Source organism: Phyllopteryx taeniolatus, chromosome 11 (genome assembly GCF_024500385.1).
Source record: "Phyllopteryx taeniolatus isolate TA_2022b chromosome 11, UOR_Ptae_1.2, whole genome shotgun sequence".
Taxonomy (NCBI): Eukaryota; Metazoa; Chordata; class Actinopteri; order Syngnathiformes; family Syngnathidae; genus Phyllopteryx; species Phyllopteryx taeniolatus.
Genome location: NC_084512.1, coordinates 20,734,924 through 20,761,258, shown reverse-complemented (window position 1 = coordinate 20,761,258; position 26,335 = coordinate 20,734,924). Strand labels below are relative to the sequence as shown.

At 40.8% G+C, this 26,335-nt stretch overlaps 1 protein-coding gene across 3 annotated transcripts in view; it reads right to left on the bottom strand.

Annotated features, from left to right (window-relative positions):
* LOC133485586 (ryanodine receptor 2-like) overlaps positions 1-26,335 on the bottom strand; it is a 62,521-nt gene that overhangs the window by 28,118 nt on the left and 8,068 nt on the right. For all 3 annotated transcript variants that reach the window (XM_061789517.1, XM_061789518.1, XM_061789519.1), the window contains exons 11-51: positions 25,503-25,744; positions 25,037-25,229; positions 24,739-24,958; positions 24,230-24,334; positions 24,012-24,115; positions 23,816-23,899; positions 22,510-22,669; positions 22,220-22,367; positions 21,745-21,953; positions 21,383-21,557; positions 21,095-21,303; positions 20,403-20,583; positions 20,027-20,159; positions 19,776-19,887; positions 19,397-19,557; positions 19,108-19,267; positions 18,882-18,968; positions 17,702-17,928; positions 15,912-16,125; positions 15,236-15,820; positions 14,688-14,888; positions 12,444-12,555; positions 12,158-12,298; positions 10,944-11,220; positions 10,752-10,866; positions 10,496-10,628; positions 10,192-10,295; positions 9,032-9,167; positions 8,149-8,335; positions 7,591-7,699; positions 7,028-7,148; positions 6,765-6,934; positions 6,288-6,508; positions 5,053-5,143; positions 4,839-4,979; positions 2,770-2,921; positions 2,582-2,660; positions 2,376-2,465; positions 2,044-2,181; positions 1,754-1,831; positions 1,604-1,679 (exon numbers count right to left, since the gene is read on the bottom strand). In XM_061789517.1, the coding sequence (XP_061645501.1) occupies positions 1,604-1,679; positions 1,754-1,831; positions 2,044-2,181; positions 2,376-2,465; positions 2,582-2,660; positions 2,770-2,921; positions 4,839-4,979; positions 5,053-5,143; positions 6,288-6,508; positions 6,765-6,934; positions 7,028-7,148; positions 7,591-7,699; positions 8,149-8,335; positions 9,032-9,167; positions 10,192-10,295; positions 10,496-10,628; positions 10,752-10,866; positions 10,944-11,220; positions 12,158-12,298; positions 12,444-12,555; positions 14,688-14,888; positions 15,236-15,820; positions 15,912-16,125; positions 17,702-17,928; positions 18,882-18,968; positions 19,108-19,267; positions 19,397-19,557; positions 19,776-19,887; positions 20,027-20,159; positions 20,403-20,583; positions 21,095-21,303; positions 21,383-21,557; positions 21,745-21,953; positions 22,220-22,367; positions 22,510-22,669; positions 23,816-23,899; positions 24,012-24,115; positions 24,230-24,334; positions 24,739-24,958; positions 25,037-25,229; positions 25,503-25,744 (6,581 nt within the window). The remainder of the gene's footprint in view (positions 1-1,603; positions 1,680-1,753; positions 1,832-2,043; positions 2,182-2,375; positions 2,466-2,581; positions 2,661-2,769; positions 2,922-4,838; positions 4,980-5,052; positions 5,144-6,287; positions 6,509-6,764; positions 6,935-7,027; positions 7,149-7,590; positions 7,700-8,148; positions 8,336-9,031; positions 9,168-10,191; positions 10,296-10,495; positions 10,629-10,751; positions 10,867-10,943; positions 11,221-12,157; positions 12,299-12,443; positions 12,556-14,687; positions 14,889-15,235; positions 15,821-15,911; positions 16,126-17,701; positions 17,929-18,881; positions 18,969-19,107; positions 19,268-19,396; positions 19,558-19,775; positions 19,888-20,026; positions 20,160-20,402; positions 20,584-21,094; positions 21,304-21,382; positions 21,558-21,744; positions 21,954-22,219; positions 22,368-22,509; positions 22,670-23,815; positions 23,900-24,011; positions 24,116-24,229; positions 24,335-24,738; positions 24,959-25,036; positions 25,230-25,502; positions 25,745-26,335) is intronic.

Below are 26,335 nucleotides of genomic sequence, written 5' to 3'. Positions count from 1 at the left end.
TGAGACATAACCGCCCCCCAAAATTGGGTAAGTTTGAAACAGCGTAACAAGTGGACGTTCAGTACGCTTTCATTTTTTATCCTTTGTGCATTTTGACCGAAGAATGTTACAGACCTTTTATTAAGATCCATGAAAAATCTTCAACATAAAAAAAATAATAATAATAATTCATTAAACAATTACAGCTCTCTTGCCACATCTCCATTCTACAAAAGTAATTATAACAGTCACTTTTTAAATAACTGCAACTGGACAGTTTTGTCCTTGGAAATGTAAAAAAACAAAAAACTACACCAGATTACAAAACACTTTCAGCTTCCTTTTTATGAGGTTCTTTTATCAGTGATTATGGGAAATAAATGGTTGGTATTGTGTGAATGTATCTGCTACCTGGTAGTGTCGATAAACTCAGATTTCTATCCATTCGAAGACTGGCAAAGCTATCAGACACAGACAGACAGGGACATTCATGCAGTTTGGTCATTATAAGGTCGTAGCCGTCAATCAAAACTAATCAATATTTACAACTCACTTTCATTGCAGTTTTGCCATGAGAATGGGATTATTTTTTTCGAACACATTCAAGACCTGAGACAGCATGAGAAATAGGGCCAAGAATGAAGGAACAACACAGGACGATGTCCATTCCCATATTAGGCTATATCCTTGAATTTGTTTCAAGTAAAAGAAAGATGTGCAGCTACACTGCATTGTCCACAGACATATCTAATATATCTAGTGTATTCAACTTCAACATAAAAGGAAAAAAAATGTGTTGGAAACTAGAGCTAAAAAAAAAATAAAGCTCAACCTCTTAGGCAAAAAAAATGGGCCTTTGAACAAACTTCTAACTACGACTTATTAAAAGGAAGGATTTTGATGTTGGATGTTTTATTTCAGTGGAATGAACTCGGACCACCCGCTGCTCCCCTGTTGTATGGAGATATTTTTCAAGTTCTACAACTGAAGAACAAAAGCACGACTTGAGGGCAATGCTGAAACGATTCAGAAATACTTCCCAAACTGTGGCCCATATACTTATAACATTTAAGACTATCAAAGGTAATTTACATTCACATGGAAGCAGTATGGTACTTTAGTGGTTAGCACGTCTGCCTCACAGTTCTGAGGTTCAGGGTTCAAACTTTAGCTCTAGACTTACGGTGTCGTATTTGCATGTTCACCCCATGGTTATCTACATCTATCTATCTATTCCTCCAACATTCCAAACATTTGCATGTTAGGTTTATTTAAGACTAACGTGTCAATGAATGTGAGTACAAACAAGCGTTTGTCTATATGCACCTTGCGGATGACTGGCAACCAGGGTGCTGGAACCAAAGTCAGCTGGAATAAGCTCCAGCTCACCAACGACCTTAATGAGGACATGCAGTTATGAAATTTGGATAGCATTTGTCATCTCTTGTACTAATGATTCGTGCACTACTATTTTACATTTTGAATTTAAAGTATTTTAAATCCTAAACCTAAAGCCCATGCACAGCTTTGGTGGTCAGCTCAAAGATCTCAGATGTGGGAGCATGAAAAGACATTTATGATGCATGATCGACAGCGATAGCTGAGAGATAATCATTATATGTACCTTTACTCTCTAGTTCTAATTTCTTCCTCTTAGCCCAGGAATTGTGGTAGTTTTCAGCCAACTTTTCAGCCATGGCCTAAGGAAAAAGGAGAAATGAAATCTCATCACAGCTGAGGACAAATAAGTTTTAGAGAAATCTTAATTACTTACACACTGATCCCATGATAAAGTAATGCTGCTCGTGTTCAAGGGTTTAGGGCTGAAGGTCGACGCTCCTTCAAATGACAACTAAGAGCAAGCAGAAAATGAGCAAATACAGTAAGTCCCACTATCCGAAAATCAGAAATTAAGTCCCTAGAGATGCCCCAGGATGGCAGCAAAACACTTTTTTTTCTATTTGACAAGGATATGGCCTGACTATATAAAGTACCTGAATGAAAAGAATGTAAATGCCATCAATGAGGACATTTCGGAGCGCAGAAATTACTAAGTACACACACCTGACCGGACTGTGAGATTCTTCTCGTGCAGGTCTGCAGGCCGAACGCACCTCCTTCCTTGGTGCGCTCTATGGTCCACCCGAAGGCCAGCATACTTTTAATCGTCTCCTTAATGGCCGAGCGGTACACTTCCTTGTCCTGTTAAGATGCGGAAAGCCAAACAATGCTTGTGTAAAAATGAAATTTGTCAGGAGGGAAACGCAAAACCTATACAAGCACAATAAGAAGGGCGGTGATTTAAATAAGCAATAATTCAAGAAGAGGCATTTTATATGGCATAGAAAGCCTGTGGGTTTCGTCAGCTTACTTTATTCCCACAAGTTATACGCTACCTTTTCAGCCAGGGCCCTGTAAGGTTTGAGGAGGGGGTGAACCTTGGTGTTCTCGCATAGCTGCTCCCCATGAACCCAGCCATTGGCAAACTTACAGACACAACACAGAGATAAATTATTTCAAGAGCATTTAAACATTAGCATTAGTGCATTCCTAACACAGTCTAATTTCTCAACCACTGGACATTGAAGGTTAAAGCTACTACCTTATCTAGCGACCACTTGTCATGAGTATGCTCGGCATATTTGTTCACCGAGAATTCCAGTCTCTCTGGCACAGTCATGCTGAGGAAATGAATCATATTAACATATCTAAAATGAGTCTCAGTCACCAATTTTGTCTTGCTAATTTTGATGTAGATAAATAAAAAAACATGGTCAGCTCCTTACTTACTTGGAGGTTTCTACAGGCTGTGGGTCAAAGTTTCTGTCAGTGTTTTTGTCCGTTTGGGACATACAATGTGGGTTCAAGTGGTCGGGAGGAAGGGCATCAGCCATTGCCCCGAGACATTGGACACACAGTTTGGATAACTCTGGCTCATATTGCTTTAGAAAACACAAACAAAAAATATGTAGCTATAATAGACAAACAATGCATATTTAAAAATGACCCATTAGTCATATATAGTCCATATAGTATGGGGACTTTTAAAAAAAGAAAGAGAATGTTTTAATAATTCAGGCTAAGTTTATGGACAATTAAAACACATAATGAGTCACATTTTTCATAATGTGTCAGATTTATGGCAAGCAAGCAAGCTCGTGTTCCCTCATTAAAGCCTACAGGCGCTTCAGCTGCCCCCTGCTCCAGTGTGTGCCACTAACATGTGTATGTGTTCACTGTGATGGGTTAAATGCAGAGAACAAATTTTGTGTGCATGCATGCATGTTCATGACAATAAAAGGTGATTCTTCTTCTTCTTCTTCTACAGTATGTATGTAAACATAAAGCTAATGTATTTTTTACTACAGCAAAAAGATAAGTTCACGCACAAAAAAGAGGATCAAGGACAAACAGTATAGGATATGATATATAAATGACATGAGAATGCATTACACTGGGAAGAAACTGGTATTTACAGGTGCAACTCAATTAATTTTAATATTGTAAAATTTCAGTATTTCAATTCAAAAGGTGGGAAACTCTTGTTATATACAGTCACTACACACGAGTGAAATATCCATCTATCCATCCATTTTCTGAGCCGCTTCTCCTCACTAGGGTCGCGGGCGTGCTGGAGCCTATCCCAGCTATCATCGGGCAGGTTGCCAGCCAATCGCAGGACACATACAAACAAACAACCATTCGCACTCACATTCACACCTACGGGCAATTTAGAGTTGTCAATTAACCTACCATGCATGTTTTTGGGATGTGGGAGGAAACCGGAGTGCCTGGAGAAAACCCACACAGGCAATGGGAGAACATGCAAACTCCACACAGGCGGGCCCGGGGATTGAACCCCGGTCCTCAGAACTGTGAGGCAGACGCTCTAACCAGTCCTCCACCGTGCCCGAGTGAAATATTTCCTTTTTTAAAAAAAATAATAATATTAATGATTATAATGTAAAGATTTCACCATTTCAAGAAATTATAGTATTATATAAGAAAAATATTTTCCTGTGTTTAAAGGTGCCATATTTTACCAAACCAACTTTTTCTAGTATTTGGGATGTAATATTGGCTCTATGGTGCCTCAGCAAATGTGAAATATGAATTAAAATTGCGTGGACAATTTTCCTAAGTTCCAGACATTTTTCTGCCCAGAGGCCTGACATCAGGTCATTCGAATTTCTCAAGTTTATCTACGTCACTATAGCAAAGATCTCCGCCTACCCCTCCGCCGCTCCTTAGCCAGCGCGGTCAACCTAACAAATATGTGTGGTATCACAAGTGGGTCTTCTACACGGAGGCAACCAATCAGAGGAAAGGGGCAGTCTTGGCGAAATACGGCCAAAGCGGATAAAAAGCTGGGTCAAACAGAAGTAGCTGTATGAGGGGCCTTTTTCTGGACACTCGTATGACAAAACCCAAGTGTTTTTTTTTTTTTATGAAATCGACACTTTTATACCAAGTCCATTTTAGAGAGTCACTATATGGAGGTTTAAATAGCCAGAATATGGGACCTTTAGTACATGTCTCATAGGGGTTTGACTTGTTGAACTAAACTACTGAAATAAAGGATTTTTTTTGTACCCATAGTAGGTAGAAACAAGTTGTGAGTTGTCAGCAGTAAAATAGCAGAGAATGTTATTTTCAGTCGTACAGGTAGTTCTCTCAAGACACTTCGACACGATTTCTTGCAGCCGTTTGATGTGAGGCAGATTTGGGACAGGAATGTGTTCATGAAAGTCATTCTTTGATGTTCCTATGTTCTGAGTAAGTCAGCTACAACAAAATTTCTTGGGTGCAGGGAGCTCTCAGGTCAAATATCGTTGGAATGATTGTTGAATTGTCTTTACCTTTTTTGCCAAAGCCTTAAACACACCCCAGAATAGCTTCAGAGATAAGTGTAGCTCCTCTTCAGAGGCCAGACTCTGGTTTCCCTGCCCTCCAGTTAAAGAGTAGTACTTGCATCTCTGCTCGTAGTGACTAGTCAAGAGCTGTGTATATAAATGAGTAAGTGATCGTGATACATTTTCGCATAGAAATAAAAACTCAGCTTTTAGAAGTTACCTTTATTGGTATCTTGGTTTGGTCTGTGAGAATGGGAACATCAAAGACAAGACGTCGAAGAAGAGGCTGCATCATAGCCGGTTGGAGTTTACTGAGAAGGCACAAGTAAGTCAAAGATGACCTTGCTCTTAGTTGAATTAAGCACAAAAAAATACATGCATTAGTAGGAAAAAACACTTTAGATTTACATGGATATCTTATATCCAGAACATGGATGTGTTAATTATTTTTGTCTTTTTTTTTTTTAAAAAGAAAGAAAGAAAGAAAGAAAGGACAGGATATTTGTAGATGAGGTTAAAAAAAAGTTTTATATGTCCATCCATCCATTTTCTGAGCCGCTTCTCCTCACTAGGGTCGCGGGCGTGCTGGAGCCTATCCCAGCTGTCATCGGGCAGGAGGCGGGGTACACCCTGAACTGGTTGCCAGCCAATCAAGTTTTATATGTAAATTAGTTTATTTAAAATTTAAATATTTGTTCTAAATTAATTTAACTCTAATTGATTAATTATTTAACAATACAAATTGTTAAATGTATATGTAAAATTGTTTATTCTACTAATATTTGTAATGTTATTTACTAAAACTTGATTAACAAATGATTTAATGAGTTAAATGAATACAAAATGAATAAATAAATTTTTTACTACATTAATGAAACAAATATTGCAACACTTGATTAAAAAAATGCTCTGTCGGCTGGACTGAATAACAGAGCAGTATGTGGCCCGCTAGCCAAACTTTGTTTTCTCCCCCCCAATAAAGACACACTGTAGATATATAGAAAGTAAATATAACACATATTGTATGACAAACTCGTGCAGACGCGGGGATGGTCATGTTCCTAAAAAAATATGTAATAATTACCAATTACTGTACTACAAGTTCTCGAGAAAATCTGGTGTAGACTACAGTTACTGTATCACATCCACTAGGCATGATGAATCACCACTCACTGACTGATCACATCATTAGAGAAAAAGGAATCTAATTAAGAATTGTCATTAGCAAAATGTTGATCAAATGTATGACTTGGTAATTCGAAAATGATGTCCGAATCATGGCAAAACATTGATAATGCATTACAAACAGGGAGGAAAAACAGTGCCGGCAGGAAGGGACAGCAGATTGTTGTCAATTTGGTTTTCCTACTTGGTATGATGTAGGATTCATTCTCCCAAAGAAAAAAAAAAAAAAAGAAAAAATTGGAACCCCAATACAAGGATGTTGTACAGTACCTGCACACAGCCAACAAAGATTTCTCAGTTGTGTCCCTCTGGGCTTTGGTTAAACTTGACGCCCTGGAGAGGCTGTAGATGGCCTGGATGAGAGAATCCATTAGGGCAGCGTGGTCCTCCAAACCGTGGAGGAGGACTGAACACTTGATGAGCAGCGGAAGCACAGCTGAGCACAGGTATCTGTTGAGGGCCAGGGCCATGTCAGTGGATCCAAAGTCATCCTGTGATGAAAAAAGTCCAATTCACTAAAGTGAAGTCATGAAATCAAATTGGGGGGGGGGGGAAAAACCAGAAAAAAAACACCCATACATCCATTTTCTATAGCGCTCGGTCTCATTAGGGTTACAGGGGAGCTGGAGCCTAAAACGTGGTATAGATGCATCCCGAGTTGTTTCGCAATAAAAAAAAATTTTAAACTTAAAAACCAAAAAGAAAATAAACAAAAATTGAAAAGTTTAATAAATAGACAGAGCTCACCGTGTCGAGAGAGACAGCTGTCTGAAGGTCAGACAAAAAGCCAACTTGAAGGAGGTGGATGAGAAAACTCTGATTGTTTATGCCGTACACTCGGTCCACAAACAGAACCATAGCTGCCTTGTGATCCGGGCAAAACACTGACGATAAGTTAGGCTCAACCACCGAACCATCTGTAGAAGAATGTTACAGCTTCATTCATGTGTTTTGAATGTGAGCCCAAATCTGAATAAGATTGACAGTCAAATTTAGCGATCCTACTCAACCTTTTGACAGCGATGGAGTTTGAAAAGAGATGCTAATGACTCCCTCAAGATCCTGGATGGGTATAAGCGACCTCAGAATGGCCCGCATGCGGATGGCTTCTCCTTTGCCTCTTTGAATCAACTGCCACATTACAGAAATTCGATTAATTGACAAATGTGTGTGATGAGCTGTACTGTAGGCAAAGTTAGAACGCACAATACAAAGGGATAAGGATGTTAGAAAAATGTTTTATTTATGACCATTTGGCAAGCCAACAGAGCTGGGAGCAATCCTGTATCTATATTCTTTTTACCTACAGCATAGTCTGTTCATTTTCAGTTGTTTTATACTTTCATTGTGTCAGTCATGTCGGAAAGAAAATATTTTTTTCATTGTGGCATCAAATACAATTAGACAAGCTGTCAATGTTAGACTGCCTCAGTATATGGACGCAGACTATATGTGGACTTCCACCCTTGAGTGGAACAGCTGAAAGCACGTCACGCTTTCTTTTCAAGATGCAGTACACTTTCTCCACTAGGATGCCAGGAAGGGCTGCTGAAGTTTGAGGAAAAACACTCACTTGCATCTCTGGAGCACAGCGCCCCAGCAAGTCGATGAGGGCCGAGTAGAAGGTCATCATGGCGTGCCCCATATGAATGAGGTCATCCTCACCATCTTGGACAGTATCTCTGTATCAGGAAACAATTAGAACAATTACCATCTTGGCATTAATTGGATTATTGCAGATTTTGAGCAGAGACGCCCTTAAGCCTTTAGTATTATCTCCAAATAACATTTCTAATGATAATCACGGATGCAAATGCAAAATTCAAGGAATTTTATATGCAGTTTTAGTTAATGGTTTTTAAAAGACATTTTAACATAGTTCCACAGTACCAAGTTGCCACAAGATGGCACCAAAGCAATATTTTTATATTGGACAGCGCTTTGGACGGCTCATGAAAGATTTGTTCAAAGACAAATCCAGCTATCGGTAAATCGCGAGTAGCAAATCCTGAATATGCAGAGTAACACTGTACACCACCTCTCTCCCAAAATTGGCTGGGATAGGCTCCATCTCACCCATAGTGCCACAGAAAATGGATGGTTGGTTACCATCTAACGATAAGTGACTGACATTGTTGCGTTGGACTGGTAGGCCATCGAAACTCCATTCATAGACGGGTCCTCTGATATGCTGATGGCCTCTTTCATCGCTGCTAGGAGGCCATGTCCCCCGTCACCTCGCAAGGCAGGACCAAAACACTCGGGCTGACGAATCAGCAACCTCAACACTAAGTAAGCGTTTTCTTCAACACTTTCACCTGTGGTCAAAGAGCACATAGATATGGAAAGCTGTTTGATTATTTATTCAATATCAGCTCAAGGTCATAACCTTTATTTTGAACCAGTATGCTATGTCCGTACTAGTAAGACAATTCAGCTCACTAGTAAAATGACTGTGTCTTCCTAGTAATGTTTTTACCACTACTACTGCCACTTATAGCCTGCCAGTACGACCTTAAGCTGGAAATCAAGGATAGCGATTAAATGCTCAAACGACTTTGATATCCCAGATATTAAATAAATGCTCAAACCATTTATTTGATATCAAGCAGAACCAGTTTAAGGTCCGTTTACTACTACGCTCTTTGCCTTGACTAGTAGTACAACTTTGGCATACTAGTAGGACAACTAAATGTTAGTGAGGCAAAACTGTGCACTCGCTGACAACTGGTTGCTACTAGTACTATTAGAGACAACAACAATAAATATAGAATAATAATAAATGCTCAAACGGCTTTCCGTGCAGAGGCAGATTTACTCTGTCATTTATACTTTTAATATTGCAGTTTCACAATGTATCAGGAAAGGACTATGTGAATGGCAAACAAGTTCAATGCAGATGCAAGTTAGATGTCTAAAAGTATAAGAATATGTGTTTAATGCTACCTGCTGATACAAGAACATTTCTAGACGGAGACAAAGAGTTTCAATAGTGGAAGCTCCATTGTAAATACCATTGCAGAATACAGCAAAACGTAGAAAATCCAGGTAGCGCTCCCCCTCCACAGGGTTCCATCCAATATCAGGGTAGCCTTTGGCCACAAGTAGTGAGCAGCTTTTCAGACCACAGCCAGCAAGGTAGTGCACCACCTAGATATGAGAAACTGTCAACGTAGCTGCAAATAATAACTACAGGGGACCTCATGTAATAAAGTTTTGGCTCGCAACACAAAGCAAAAGAATTGACCAAGCAGCGAGTAGTAACTCGGCACACTTATAAGTAGGTCTAGGTACTGTACCACTGCATTTCAAAAGCATACTGTACATACAGTATATGACTAGGGCTGCAACAAGTACGACTGTTTCGTGTATTTTGAGTAGAAAAAAAATGCTCTAGGATTTTTTTCTGCCTCTGAGAGCCACTTATTTAACTCAAATATTGATTTGTATTTGTTTGAAATTGCCTCAATGAAAATATTTCGAGACAAGAAAATACAGTTTCCTGCTCAATGTGAATCTAAGAAATAAAACAACACTTCAGTTGTACAGCCGGGTTCACACCCCTTGTCCTATATGCTCCTTCTCCTGTCCTTGTCCTGTTCTATCTTGTCCTGTCCTTCCCTCACAGGGTGTAGCACTACAGCCCCATGCAACACTCATATTTAATGTTTCATTGTTGTAGATAATGTAATGATTTACTTCTCTCATCCTCTTTACAATTAGTGCTTTGTCTTTTGTCCTTGTTTCTCTCTCCCTTCTAGAAACTTTGTTCTGTTCGAGTGATCAAGTCTGATTCTCAATAAACCTCAACTATAATACTAAGAAAGCGCAGCGGAAGCTTAAAAACTCCACTGTGACACAGTAAAACTGTTCTGGCATAAAAGGGATACAGATTTTCCATTCTGCTTGACCTAACAGTCGAACAGGACCAAAAAAAAGAAATAAAACAGTTAATTATCTCCAAAAAGAAAAACAAATGGACATTCATTTTTAAGTGAAATAGCTTATGTTTTCTTGTGTATTCATTATTGCTTTAACTAAGCAAAAATATAATTTATCCGAATACCCGATTATTCGATAAAAAATTTGGTAAAGATACTCAAATACTAAAATATTCGACAGCTGAATCCCTGCATATGTATAAACCTAAAGCTGAGGTAAGCTGTCAGCTCACCTTCTCTAGTTCAGGCTCCCTCAGAGCGAGGGCCAGCTCATTATTGTCCATGACTGAGGCTGTTGCCACATCCAGAGGAGTGGCCCCACGCATTGATGGTGACGCTGAAGGGAGAGAGTAAAATCCCACATAAAACACTGACCATGAAGATAATGTCTGGTCGTTGGAAATCCATGAGATTACTTTGAGGGCTGGAATTGATGCATTACAAAGGATACCCACGCGAGAAATAAATTTTTCTTTAATTATTTTTTTTTTTTCCTCCAAGGATATGTCAGAGAGAAGTGATGAGATAGGACATTACCTAGTCCAACGCTGCTGTTTTCTAATAGATAGCTGAGGTGGTCAAAAAGGGCTCCCTGGTTGTGTCGGCTGATGCGGCAAAAATAACAAAGGAATCGACAGCAGCTGGCTATCATCTTTGGAAAGGAAATCTCCTAGCAGAACCAAATAAATGCATGAATATGGAAGAAATATACAGTACAAGCAAGGTTTTAGTTGAAAACAGAGACACAAATTGTTAATATATACACAACACATATATAATATATAAGACTGACCTTCGATTCCTTCTCTCCAAGAACATTGACCATCACCTCCATGACTGTCTCATGCATGCCCAATGCTCTCATTAGGTTGGGGTGCTGGTAGAAAACCTTATTGTTCATGATGTCTCTGTCTTAGTAAATGGGGAAACAAATTGTGGGATGTCGTATTTAAATTAACTAATGAATACGATAAGCTACCTTTACCCTAGTCTTCTGATCATCAGCTTTTCCTCTTCATTCCCCATGCGAACGCTGAGCAATGAGCGGATTTGGCCCAAGGAGGAAAGCAGGGTCATGGTGTCCTCCACCGAAGCTTGGCTGATTGTGTAAGCTTTGGATAGAGGGGTCGACATTTGCCCACCAAGGCCCTGATACTGGCGGTGCAGCAATGAGAAGACGGCCCTGACCAAGTCGGGCTCCTCCATCTCAGTGTCTTGAGCCCATCGCAGCATTGTTTCAGAGATCAACATCTTGAGGGACTCTGAAGGGGCAGAAAAAGGGCATTCGGTACAGGAAATCGACCTCACACACACACACACATTACATTTAACATCAAACCCCTTCATATTCGCCAATCAGCCTATTCACTGATTTTTTTTGGAACCTATCCTCTGTGATTTTATCCTCTCACAATAGTAATTTGTTGGTGCAGTTCAAGAACCTGCAATGAATCCCACAGGAAAAGCACAGTCATCCCAACTTTCTTCTTGATTATTTGTTCTACTGAAGGGTGGCATACTATGGAAGATTGACTTTTTTATTGCTTGTACAGAAATAGTAATAATTAGATAGTAATAATAGTCCCTGGAGTGCCTCCCCACCCATAAAGTGTAAAATGAAACGAACAAGTAAATCTTTTGTTTTCTGCCAACTTCCGAAAATGTGCCTGTGAGTCAACCATAATGCATGTCTGCCCCATTGTTACGTCCAAAACAGTAAGGATAATCTCCGCCCCCACATTAAGTTTCTCTGCCGACAACATGATCAACTAGATCCTAAGCCATGGTGGGACTGGAGAGTCTGAAGTATTATCAGGCAGAAACACCCACACCCTCCATGGGTGTAACGCCCTTGCCATCATGTCAAAGTCAAAAGGTAAGCAGAGCTGCATTGAGTTTTGTTGGACATATACATACACAGCACATATACTCGATTACTCTGTGACGATGTCGATGCAGTGGTGGGGGTATTTGTGTTTGGTGATGTGTCCATTTGTCAAAAATACAACACATACACACAGCACAGAGTATGAAGTGCTGCCTCCATGAGTAAAAATGCCTTTATTGTCTTTATGGGTGCCTATGGTCTTTAACGTTTTACATTGAAATGTCCCCCGAAGTGACCAGTCTCTTAAAATTATGTGCTGGCCCTACCTGGATAGCATCAAATAGCAACCTTATTACTATACGTGTACTTACTGGGGCTCTGTGTTCCATTATCTTCCACTTCTGCGGGCATCCTCTTCAGTCCAAGAACTCTTGCCCCCAGGCTTAGAAGTTGATCCTTTACCGACATCTCAGCTGTCTCAACCTCTTTTGAGGCACTGTCCAATTCAATGCCTGCGCAAAAGCAGTATAATAAAATGAAGCTCACTGGCAGATAATCACAGTAAGTGCCTTCTCAGAACTTCTTCCCGGCTCACTGAGTTTTACTGGCTCAGTGAGGATGAACAATAAAGTGCTGAAATTGCAACGGTGACCTGACCGCAGTGGGTGTTGAGGAGCTGGTGGAAGTCTTGCAGGAGCTGTTGCATTTCCACCGGACATGGACAGTTCTCCCGCTGGTTGCCATCTCTGAAGCTCAGAAGCATGTTGATCTGATGCAAACAGATGAAAAACTTCAATGGTACACTGAGAAGCGCAGTGTAGAACAGTGAACCATTGTCGATTCGCGATCCACCATTTGCAACGTCACCATCTCATAGTTTGGGGTATCTTTAGAGTTTAAACCACAGATGTCCAAACTTTTTCCACAGATGGCCATATATGGAAAAATGCGAGGAGGTGAGCCCACTTCAACTTGTGTTTATGAAACATGCCACGCTATCATAGGTCAATATACAACCCCAATTCCAAAGAAGTTTGGACATTGTGTTAAACATAAATAAAAACAGAATACAATGATTTGCAAATCGTGTTCAATCTATATTTAATTGAATACACGACAAAGACAAGATATTTAATGTTCAAACTGATCAACTTTATTGTTTTTAGCAAAGAATCATTAACACAGACTTTTATGGCTGAAACACGTTCCAAAAAAGCTGGGACAGGGACTGCAGGCAGGCCAGTCTAGTAGTCTCTTTTTCTACGAAGCCACGCTGTTGTAACACATGCAGAATGTGGTTTGGCATTGTCTTGCTGAAATAAGCAGGGGCCGTCCATGAAAAAGACGTTGCTTGAATGGCAGCATATGTTTCACCAAAACCTGTATGTACCATTCAGCATTAATGGTGCCTTCACAAATATGTAAGTTACCCATGCACTAACACAGCCCCATACCATCACAGATGCTGGCTTTTGAACTTTGCGTCCACAACAGTCCGGATGGTTCTTTTCCTCTTTGGCCCGGAGGAGACGACGTCCACAATTTCAAAAAACTATTTGAAATGTGGACTCGTTGGACCACAGAACGCTTTTCCACTTTGCATCAGTCCATCTTAGATGAGCTCGGGCCCAGAGAAGCCGGCGGCGTTTCTGGGTGTTGTTGATAAATGGCTTTTGCTTTGCATAGTAGAGTTTCAAGTTGCACTTACGGATGTAGCGCCGAACTGTATTTACTGACATTGGTTTTCTGAAGTGTTCCTGAGCCCATGTGGTGATATCCTTTATAGATTGATATCGGTTTTTGATGGAGTGCCGCCTGAGGGTTCGAAGGTCACGGGGCATTCAATGTTGGTTTTCGGCCTTGCCACTTACATGCAGTGATTTCTCCAGAGTCTCTGAACCTTTTGATGATATTATGGACCGCAGATGATGAAATCCCTAAATTCCTTGCAATTGTACGTTGACGAACATTGTCATTAAACTGTTTGACTATTTCCTCACGCACTTGTTCACAAAGTGGTGAACCTCACCCCATCTTTGCTTGTGTATGACTGAGCAATTCAGGGAAGCTCCTTTTATACCCAATCATGGCACCCACCTGTTCCCAATTAGTCTGTTCACCTGTGGGATGTTCCAAACAGGTGTTTGATGAGTATTCCTCAACTTTCTCAGTCTTTTTTGCCACCTGTCCTAATTCAATTAAATATAGGTTGAACATGATTTGCAAATCATTGTATTCTGTTTTCATTTATGTTTAACACAACATCCCAACTTCATTGGAATTGGGTTTGTATGCTAAGCAGTTAAATTGTTTTAAGGAAAAACAGAAAGTTATATCTCAGCTTTGTGTAATCTGTGAAAACGCACCATTAGCATTAATATAATAATCATATTAATATGTAAATGATATATTGTAATATTCAACTTTAAAATGCTTTTTAAAAAATGTAGATATCTTGTTACAATCAAATGTATTTAAGATTTTGAATTTGAAAAAATCGTGACAAATTTGACAAACCTTTCTTTATGTTAAAACATATCTAAAATTAAACGTGATATTTTGTAAGATTAAGTGTTTGTCACATTTTAATTTATAATTAAAAAAATTGTGCACTATCTTTCAACATTTAAACATTTTCTCATGGCTTTTGATGCATGCCTTGTTTAAATTATTAAAATAAGTGATGGGCCAATAAAATAAATGTGTAGTGGGCCACAGATGGCCCCGTGACTTTAGACACCCTAGGTTTAAACTATAATATCGGCAACTACAAACATTTTTAGGAGGGGCGCCCATTACTCGCAAATTTTTGCTATTCGCATTAGGGCGTCGTCCCCCACGCCCACAAATAGCCAGGGTTCACTGCATTCTAAGCTCAAAGTTCTAATATTGAAATTGAACCTGCTCTTGTGGAGGTGAGCGGAACTCCTTGGTCTTGCGGGCCGTGAGAGCGGCGGACATGTTGAGCGCCTGCATGACTTGGCTGTAGCGGAAGCGCTGGTTCTCCTGCAGTTGCCCCACAAAGTTTTCAGAGAAAGCCACCACAGCTTCTACCCTGTGGCACACTTGCATATCGCACAGGTAGGTCAGCACGTTGCACAGCTGGAGAGACAGAAAGAGAATATATTGGCTGTGTTGTTTGTCTGGATGTATAATGAAATATATGCACAGTATGTATAAAAAAATAACATTTAAAAACACAAAAAAAGTTTCTGGGGATGAGTGGTAAGTTTTTTTGATTTGTGAAAGAGGTTTTTGGGTGTGTGCAAGAGGTTTGTGGTGTGTGATCTATAGGTTTTTGGTAGGTGTGATGATTTTTACTGTAAGAGTTTTTCTGTGAGATTTTTCTTGGTGTGTGTGAGATGTTGTTTTTTTTTGTGGCCTATATGGCTCTTCATAGGAGTCTCGAACAATATGCACACAAAGCTAATTCCACTCTATGCATTCACCTCAAGTTTGACCGTTTCTGGAAGTTTCATTTGCAGCAGTCCTTGTTTCGGATAATTGTCTTGAAAGTCTTCTCTCAGCTCTCTTCCATCTTCATCCTCTTCCTCCGTTACTACATCTATAGAGAACACTCCAGGTTCTATCAGCTTGAGAACTTTAGCCAGGTCCTCATCAGTCAGTACCCCCATCACCAGAAGAGTGTAGAACAGTTTAATGAGGGGAACCAGCAGAAGCTCCATACTGCCACCTACAGGGTCCCTGACACCCCGATGCACAGTCCACACTGCTGCAGTCAGCATCTCCACTGTCAGGGTCTTCAGTATATCCAGAGGGATTTCTGGACTGTCACTGCAGGATACTTCCTGTCCCATCACATCACTGGTGACAAAACAAGGCCTGGAGAACTGCATCCGTGGTTTCAGGGAAGCGCTTCCGCTAATGCTCGGGATGCCCAAAGGAAGTGTACATTTTCTCGCATTGTCGCAATTTAATGGATAAAGGGTGATGTCTCTGGTTTGATCTGACATAGGGACAATGTATTCATTGTTCATCATGAGACATGCAGAGGTATGGCTGCTGAGGTGAACCTAGAAAAGCACAAAGGAACAAGATTAAACGTTTGATCAGTCCAAAAGCCCAAATGTTCAAATTGAAGGATGAGATCGAGCATGAGATCACCTGTACAAGAAGCTGATAAAACGCAGAGCGGAGTGGGCCAGGCAGGTGTGGATTCTGAATGGCGTGAAGGAACTGGGACTGGTCCACGTGGCTGCAGATGGCATGGCACACTCTTGAGTTGCCCAGGGCACATAAAGCGCAGTAAAGTAGTAGGGTGTGGTACTGAAAAGTCAAGATGTCATCGAGCTCGGACAGCTCCAAAATGTCCACGCACCTGTGTCATAAAAAGTACAAATATGGTTTTGTAGTAGGCTGCTACATTAGGTCATAAAATAAAATCTCTGGGGGTCCACCCCCCCCCCCCAAATTTATTTTTTATTTTTGGTTATAATAACTGTATTCCATTTAATAAAAAGAAAAAGCAATTGACAATAACATCAGTCAACGTTTTGCTCTTTGTTTGTTTTCCACTTTCTGGAATTTGGTTTATTCATCCTCAAACCAAACATGCTTTTAAACTTTTTTTTTTATCATTAACTGTATGATCTTCCACACTAAGAATATATTATATATATTCTTTATAGAAAATGTGAAAGTAAAAGTTCTTCCTCTTTAAAAACAATCCTTAATACATCTTAATACAAATTTTTTAAATGTTTGACATCAATAAAATGACAAAAATATTCCCTTTGGGATTAATATTTAACTGAATGTAACATGAATAAAAGGTGCTGCTTCCATACAAATTTTACTTTTGTGCCTGAAAATGTAAACAAAATCCGCAATATAGCATATGCCAGGTAGGTGCCTAGTTTTAATGAAAACAAGGAAAATAGGCCTGTCTACAATATCAGGCTTTAGGCATGTTGTTACATGTAACAATGCCACCCCATACATTAAAAACTCTTTCTGATGGGGCAGTTGTAGCATGAATAGAGGTGTTTCTTGGCTATATCCCTCAGCTGTGGGGAGTTTATTTCACCCTGCTTCCACCACTGAAGTGTATCAGAATGTGGATAAATGACTGCTGTTGCAACGTATAAATATACAGCGACTCCGTTACTGCCTTGACTTTCTTGTTGTATGCAAGTAATGTGAAAAAGACTCTGGTCATGTCTGTTTCTTAGCGGGAGTTTTCCCTTTTGTGTTCGTCTGGGTCGCATGCAGAGCAACATTTGCTGCTGCATGTCTCCGTTTCAAATGTTGAAATAATGTTGAAATAATTTGGTTGCGCCACACCCTTTGGTCGCAGCAGCCTTTGAGCATACTTTGCAGCGGACTGTTTTTATGTGCATTGTCTGACGCTGCGAGCCAGAACCAATTTCAAATGACTGAAAAAAAACTGTGCCTCTGTTGATAAAGTGTAAGCGGGGACACACTTTGAACTACACAGGGAACCCAGCATGAAAGAAAAAATACAGGAAATATTCATCGGCTGGGGAATGGGGCGGGGGGTATGCAATTTTCCAACGAGGTTGTGGGAGGGGGGCAGAACAGAGTGAACCAAGTTTCCCATTCTAAAACTATTTGTCAACAGGGGGCGGGGGGTATTACTTGAGGCGGAGGCCCCACGTGTGGCAGAGACGTGACTTTGTGGGCTCCGAGTTTCTCAAGCTCTCACTGCTCCACTACGCTTTTTCATGCAGATATAAAAAAAAAAAAAAAAAAAAAAAAAAACCTTTATATTTTATATACACACACAGTATATAATATTAAATAATATATTCTGACTACAGAAGCCATTAAGAAAAATTAAGATTTTTTTCTATAGAATCGTCCTGACCCAAACCCAGCCTAATCAATTAATGCCCAGTCCTACTGCAGATAAATTCAATTGTGCTTCATCAGACCTGCTTTCATCAGGGATTTGGAGGGTCATGACTTGAAGAGGCTCGAGGCACTGGACTCTCCAGCCATGGCGCGCATCAGGATGGTCTACCATCACCTTCAGTGATCTGTCAGGCACTCGCGTCCATGAGACCGGGGTCAGATGCTGGACCTGAAACCTGGGCGGGCAGTGGGGTGTGGAAGTCGTTCTGAGGCTGCGAAGCAAGCCGGCAGATAAGGGCATCACATTCTGAATGGAGATGAAGACAAATAAAAGGTATTGTCATGATTTTTTAAAACGAAAAGGGCAACCATAGGGAACAGAATCCATCCATCCATCCATCCATTTTCCGTACCGCTTATCCTCACTAGGGTCGTCGGTGTGCTGGAGCCTATCCCAGCTATCTTCGGGCGAGAGGCGGGGTACACTCTGAACTGGTCGCCAGCCAATTTCAGGGCACATAGAAACAGACAACCTTTCGCAGTCACATTCACACCTACGGGCAATTTAGAGTCTTCAATTAACCTACCATGCATGTTTTTGGGATGTGGGAGGAGGAAACCAGAGTACCTGGAGAAAACCCACACGGGTACGGGAAGAACATGCAAACTCCAAACAGGCGAGGCCGAATTTGAACCCAGGTCCTCAGAACTGTGAGGCATATGTACTAACCAGTCGGCAACTGTGCCGTCGTACGGAACAGAATATTGAAGTAAATTGTCTTCCATGCATGTTTTAAAACTTTTGAAGGTTACCAGCTTTATTTCTCCATTCAGATGTGCCCGTATTACACTTCACGGTTCAAGTGACACATTTTCGATTTTTTGCTGTCAAGTGGCACAATTGGAATAAGCGTCAGGGCAATAAATTGGAATCAGATACTCAACTTTGGAATAAGGCCTCTTCCAGATGTGGATAAAAACCCAATACGTATTGGATATGTGCCAATGAAAGTGCAGCGTAAAAACACAGAGATCGGAAATACCCCACTTATACGAGCATAACGTTATCGAAATACACTGGTCACTAACATACACACACCCGCATCTGCCCAAAGAAACAAAAAATAGTAAAACACACCTGCTGTAAATCCAAAGTAGAGAAAAAAATTTGGTCTTTTATAGGTGTATAAATAAAACAAATAATCAATGTTGTAAAACTATATTGTCTTTTACTGAGTTCCTTACAAAAAAGTGGTTTACCTTAATGCTTCCCAGTTCAAATTGAAACATGTTGCTGGTGGTAGGTTTGACGAAAACGGCAGGAAACAGCTTTGTACTGGCCTCTACCTGATTCATTGACAACAAACAACACTTTAGTCAACATAATTCGTTAAAATATGCTCCAATAAAATATCGGAATAAGACATTAAATTCATCTTAAATAAGAGCCCCAACAAATCCAATTCCGTTTCCTTGTGTTGCCTACTTGGTAGAAGGTGGTCATCTCTACTCCACTAGAGGTAAACGTCAGCAGCCCAGATGCTGTGTCGATCAAGCATCCAATTTCCAACCCAGCACTCCTGCGGCTCCGAGACAAACCTGTCGCCTCTCCGGCACAAACCATGTAACAGTTACTCCTCTTCACACTGTGGGTGTCAAGAGGACTGTCATGATTAGGCAGCTGTTCGGTAATTTTCACTGAAACTGGAAAAATGTGAAAATGGCACACACCAATTAAGTTACTGCATTTATAAATTCGGCTACAAAACACTTACCTCTCTTGGACTTTGCCACTATCGTCACCAAGGGTGACAGTCACGGTGAGGTTATTGTCAATGTCAAACGTCATGTCATTTTGATGAAAATCAGGGGTTACCCAACCCACCCACACATTGAAAGGCTCCTGGCTTGGAAGAACTTTCACTGAGTAGAAATACTGAAATAGAGAAATTGTTTGGTTTCATCACTGGGGGTAAGAAAATTGCGATTAAGTCTAGACAAGTGCCAAAATAATCATATTGTGACAATAAGCATCACATGTACGCTTAGTTATGGATCTGACATTGCAAACTGCAAAAGTGCAGGAATATGTTATTTTCTTGCAAGCGTAGTCATCATACTGATTGTGGCGAGACGAGACGATTAGGGTCTTACTCTCGTGCTCTGAATGTGATCAGCGTTATCTTTGTCAACTAGCACGTCCTCAAGGAGCCGAGCGGAGGAGTTGCTGCTGACCAGGCCTGGTTTGGTTCGCTTCAGCATGAACCTTCAAAGAACAACTTCAACTGTATCATGCATTTTAGTATAAGTCAAATAAATTAAACAGAATTTCCCTGCTTTTATGCTTCCAAATATCAGGTGACTGCAATACATGACCAATTTTCAGTGTTTTCTCCAAAGCCTACCGCTGCTTCAGTCGTGACGTTTTGTCCTGGCCGTGATCCTTGTACTCAAGCTCATCTCTTGAACTAGCGAAGCTGGTGGCTGACTTCATCAGCACTTCAAAGTCAGAGTCCACCTCCTCCTGCTCTCGCCTTCCTAAAAGGACCACAAGAATTAATTACAGCTAAAGCAGAGCAGCTGTTCCAAGGTCGTGAGATAGTGAATAGCAAATAATGTAATGTGGTTTTCTCGAAGAATTTAGATAATATATTTATGAAGTGTCCATATATCCATTTCCTGTACAGCTAATCCTCTCCGAGGAAAAAATTTAGAATTGTGAGTATCCGCAAAAGGCAAACCTGGACAAAATGTTGTAATATGATGCGACATTATGCAAACCTGGAGAAAAAGAGCTGGATGCCACTGGCAGCCCCACCGGGCTGGTAAGGACAGCGGCACACTGGATGGACATGCTGAGACGGTAAAAGCCCATTTCACTGCCTCCGCCGTGGTGTGCCAACAACTGCTGTGCGACCCTCAGGCTTGATAAGGAATCATTTGAGCCACTGACTCTATTGACCTCGAATGAGATTCAAACAGGATATAGAAGATCAGTTTTGTCAATAAACCAGTGCTGAGAACAACACAGGCTCCTGTCAAAACTTGCGTCATCTTGAAGTGGACGTAATGGAAAAATTACTTTTTAAAGGCTTATATATAATTAGCTGGGTCTCTGGAATGCCTGCCCACCCATCAGGTATGAAAATAAACAACGTTCAGATGTCCACCCACGTGTCCACCCAGGTTATTCCTGGACAGATTTGGAGCGGTACAATGTTCTGTGCTCCTTATACACACAGTGTAGTGTATAAGTGCTGCCTCAATGAGTAAAAATGTGCACAAACTAATAGAAAGCTATATTTTATATTTGTATATTTTATATACAGTACTGGGTGATTTCTTTAATCATTCAAATTTGGCAGGTAACAACACTCTTCTTTGTGGTGTGCCAAACTTGTGAGACATTTATTTTCACTATACAGAGGCTTTAATTACACGATACAAAGACAAAAAGTAGCCTAAAGTCAAACCTGCAAGGTAGGATCGTCTGGCAGTATCGACATAAACTGAGCCTGTTTCCAACTCATCCACAGGGAAGGATCTCGAGCCATATTGACAGCAAAAGGCTCATAACCCTCCTGTAGACCGCACGCACTAAAGTACTGGAGAGAGCCCTCTTGGCGGCCGAGGTTAAGTCTCACCACCTGGTTTACACCCACACTGACCACGGGGAGCAGACCTAAAATGTCAGGAAGAGAAAATGGAAGCATTTATCTTCTAGCCTGATGGGTCTGTGCAAAAAAAAAAAAAGATATTACCATCTCTGATGTCAAAGTCCTTAGCAGCCAACTCTGAACCTCGGTCATTAAACAGCAACTCTCCATTGAGTGTGACCATCATGGTGCTTTCAGTCATGTCTAGCAAGCAACCCACCACATCCGCCCGCTGCCAGGCACGTCCCAGAGGCTCTCCACCCTGATGGTACCAACGAGCCTGTATGAAAGGCAAGAAAGTCAGGAAAGATGAAGGCTGGTGTGCATCAGTCATGTAAAGGAACAGCATGAATAATTCATATTTTATGACTGAATGATTATGAGACAAATACCCAAACAAAACCATGCAGTGCTTTAACATGTTGAAGAATGATCAGGGGGAAATGTTAAGAATATTTAAACCTCACCTCAAATCCATCAAACACAAACGCTTGGTCATCTGAGCCCAGCTCTTTAGCAGGGGTGCAGCCAGGCCTGGCCCAGCCGACTCTCATATTCCCCGAAGTGACCAGTTCGCATTCAAAGTACCACTTCCCCAGAGTCACGGCAAATGATTTATCTGCTCGGAACACTTTGCACTTTTCACTCGAGACGATGCATCCGTTTGATAAAATGACTGCAAAAAAAGTCAAGAATAAAAAGAAAAGTTAGATGGAGGGTATTTTGCCATAGAATCGTGACAATGTCCAAATCTTTAACAGTTCATTTAAGTGCACTTATTAGTTTCCTATTACAACCAGAAACTGTTGTCAAAAAAAATACCAAAAATTGTTTTTTTAAGTCAGTTTTTTTTATTATTAACGTATTTTTAAACAACACTTCTCGTCAATAAAGCATTATCTGATTTTATCTTAACTTGGGAGTAATGGTTTTGAAACCTACTATTTTCCTGATGGAGGCTCTCCAGGCTGTAACCATAGGCCAGTAGGGTGCAAACTGCTTCCTTGACACATTTCTGTCCCATTTTTCTACTCCTTTCATCAAGGAGACTGTATGGCACAAGGTTTGGGCTCCGCTTTAGTTTCCCATCCTGAATTTAAAGGACAAAAATCGGAAACCTGATCAACCGTTTGTGTTGCCAGAGAACACTGTTGCTGTGAAAATGTAATTACAACTGCACACATATGTTCAAATGTGATTTTCCCTTTCCCGGTACAGCACACAACCCCAACCTGTCGAACTCCGTGAGTCCATCCCTGCTTGATACGCTCTCTGGCCCAGATGGTGTGGTCATTCTCTGCCAGCAATTTGACCGCTTCCTCATGGGTGGGGCTCAGAAAAACGTGGCTCGTATCTACCGGCGCAGGTCTGTAGCCACCGGGCTGCTCGTACCTAACCAAATAGATTACTATAAGTATAAGTCTTTACCAACATTTACTGAACCAAGGCACATATTTTACAATATATTCGAACAATCTCACAGAAACTTCATCAGACAAATGTCACAAAAATTACGGACACACACAGTTAGATACACAGTCAGTGGTACCTTAACTCACGAGTGCTCCCACACAGTTTTTCGAGCCATCGCTTAGTTTATTTCTGCGAGCTGTGTTGTAAACTTAAGATACCCCACTTGACTGAAGTAAAAAAATAAAATAAAACAATGGAGCAATCATGGTACTTTAATGCCCTTGCAAGGAGAGCCACGGTGGCAATTTCTGTTGTTAATTGAATAGGACAAACGGTCAAACCCACAAATAAAAATGAGAACACTTAAATGGAGCTGCTGTAGGCCACAGCTCACGCCCAGACAATCACACGTAGACTAACCAGCCAACGCAGCTCCAGTTCCTGTCGTAGCTCACTACGCCATGACCCTTAAAGGCACGCATCCAACAAACGGATACTACCGTACGTAAAGTAATTACACTTTATAAAAAACAGTTTATGTACTTACAGTCTCTTTCGTTATGATTTTATACAATACTACTATGCTATTTTTACATGTAACAAACAAAATTGTGGTTGGGTTTTTTTTGGGGGGGGGGGGGGGGGGGGCTGGAACAGATTAATGGAATTTAAATTCATTTCAGTGAGGAAAATTGTTTGCTATCTGAGTAAATTTTGTTTTAAGCACCACGAATTAAACTTGTAAATCATAGCACCACTATTGTACTGTATACAATAATGATGATTTCGTCTCGATTTTCCCACAAATGTGCTTACTCAGTGTGTACCAAGACTTTTTCTGTTGTATCAATGGCACCAGTTGGATACAATTATGTATTTTCTGCCATCTAGTGGATCTAATTGTTCTGCCTGTCAGTACACATCGCTAGCATAGATAAGTGAATAAAGATACAATATTTGGTGTGAATAAAAAAAAAATAATACATTTTTATCAGTTAAGTGAAATTGGATCATTCCCCATGGCCCATTTCGTGATCTCTTCCACCACACCAGTGTTTGGGAAAACCTGCCAGAGAAAACAAATGAGGAGTAACATTAAAACCTATGAGCTTGAATCATACATACCTGTTGGAGAGTCTCATGAAGTGGATGCTTTCCTCTGTACGCTCATCATTTAAGCCAATGTGAAAACCAAACGCAAGAAGAGTCCTGCAGTAAATGATGAAAATGATGGGGAGGGAAAAAATCCCTAGATTGTATATGTAGATTGATGTATACTTTCAATAACTAATGAATATGACTCAGAGATCACAGCGCCAACCTAAGGGTGTCCTGGGCAGTCTGAAGGTTCTGGTTCCTCTCCTGATCGGGCAGCTTGGAGAACTCCAACAGACACGGATCAAGTCGCTTCCCTTCATCTCGGTCCTGTTTGAGGAAAAGCCATATAATAATTTGCCACTCTAAGCGAAACCGTGTAATGTGAGCGAGGTAATATTTCATGTGGTTAATGCGATATACAACAATCCTTTTCCTTCTTACATTGCCTTGAGTCCATCCAAGATCAATCCTTTCTATAACCCAGAGTTCATGGATGTTCTCAGCGATTTTATCCCGGATATCCTCAAATTGCAAAGGTAGTTCCACCTGTTACAGTTGAAAACATAATAATTGTATACTGAGTTTTATTAAGTTTAAGTTTAATGTTAGTATAATGTTTGACTTTTTATGGGAGAAGAATGACATTCACTAGCAAGAATAGCGCATGTTTCATGTTAGAATATGCAGGAATACAGTCACACAAGAGTGTGCAGCATGCATTTTGGAGGAAATTAAATAAACATACACCAACTGGAAAGCAGTTTTGGATCTGTTGTGTCACAGGTGGTACAGATATTGAACATTTGTGAATCTTTGTCCAATCAGTTGTCAACTCTAAATCCGTTTGAAGTTGTTGTTGGAATTTTGACAAATAATGTATTTATTTTTCAACGTTATTTGGAACACCCTGTACATTGTAAAATATCTAACACACCTCTATATTACTTTACCTTGCTGATGTCTACTGGTGAGGGTGTGAAGGTAACTGGACTGATGGGCTCAAAGGGGCCAATAAGCTCTCGTTTCCCATCTTCATGAGCCAAGAGGTACTTATGGCAGGGTTCTACCTTCAACTCCACTTTCGGGAGGAGAGCATCAGAACACGCCACAAAACCATGCGGGGGAAGGAATCTGAATTCTCCGTGTTCCCCTCCAAACAGAAACCGAACCCTTGTTTACACAAACAAAAGTATTCACTGCTCATACTGGGATACGGTCGAGTGAAAGATGCACATTTGCAGTCCTAACTTGACTCCAGGTGAGAAGCTGACAACGGGATGAAGAAGTCCATCGACACAGAAGTTCTCCAGCATGCCCTGCACAGGGAGACCGTTGACCCGAAATGAGATGCAGGGGGCGCTAAGGTCCAGGCAGCAGCTGACAACGTCATCGTCCGCCAGCAGGTGAGGGAAAGGAGAGCTTACTCTGCGGGCCACGCAACCTGAATGCAGAAGAGACAGTCAGCATTACTCATAGGACGCTATACATAAAAGAGATGGGCCGTGCCCTGCCATGCGAGTATTTGATGCTCCCACCCCGCAATGTTTATTAATTGCCTATAGTAATAGTATTGACTATTGGTTAACCCACAAACTATCATACCAAAACACTTTTATCATTTTAAACTCATCTTACAACATTACACTTGAAAATAAATGGCTTACAGAAGATTTGATGAAAAAAATGCATACTATGCTCCTTAGTATGACCTCACCTGACCACAAGTGAAGCCCATCAAAGCCAAAGGAGCAGAGGTCATCTCCCACGCCGTTGCCCCCCCAGCCGTGTCCTCCAGTGGGCCTGGGCTGGTAGCCATCGGTTAGAGCCCAACCGATGCGCAAGTGCGTGGGCTCCGCCGTAAGGAAAGGCTCGACTTGATCCACGACCAGCTCATAGTACCACTGGCGAGGCTGTGCCGAATCTTCCCCAAGAGACAGGAAGACGTTGGGCCTCACACTTCGGTGTTTCACAAGCAGATGACAGAAAAAGTAGCAAATAAGAGGTGAGTGATTGAATGTGAGTACTATTGCTTGAATCTATTTAGCATGTTATTTTCTATTTGAAAGATAAGAATGTGTCCCTGAAATTCAAAGACACCTGCGTGGAAGGATTATGCAGGATAATGACACAGATGAGTGTGTTATATATGGACTAATGCATTGGGCTATTGGCTATGACGCCACCAAAACTTCACAGGATGTTAACCTGAGGAAAATGGTTTATGAGGGACCAATGGCTCATCATCTCTGTTCTAGTTCATACCAAATATTTTTTATGTGGCTAATATCAGGGCTCAAAGGAAGTTCCGTATTCTCACACCAAACACATGCCTTTAAAGACCTTGCTTTGTACTGTGGGGCACAGTCATGTTGGAACAGAAAAGGACCTCACTTAAACTAACCCTACAATGTTGTTCAATGTGTCTTAGTGAAAAGAAGAATTTAGAAACGGGGTGCTTGACATTTAGTATATATCAATGTGGCCATTCAACTGAAAACTCCAAAACACATTGAATGCCCACCACATACCGCAACTGGAGAATAAATG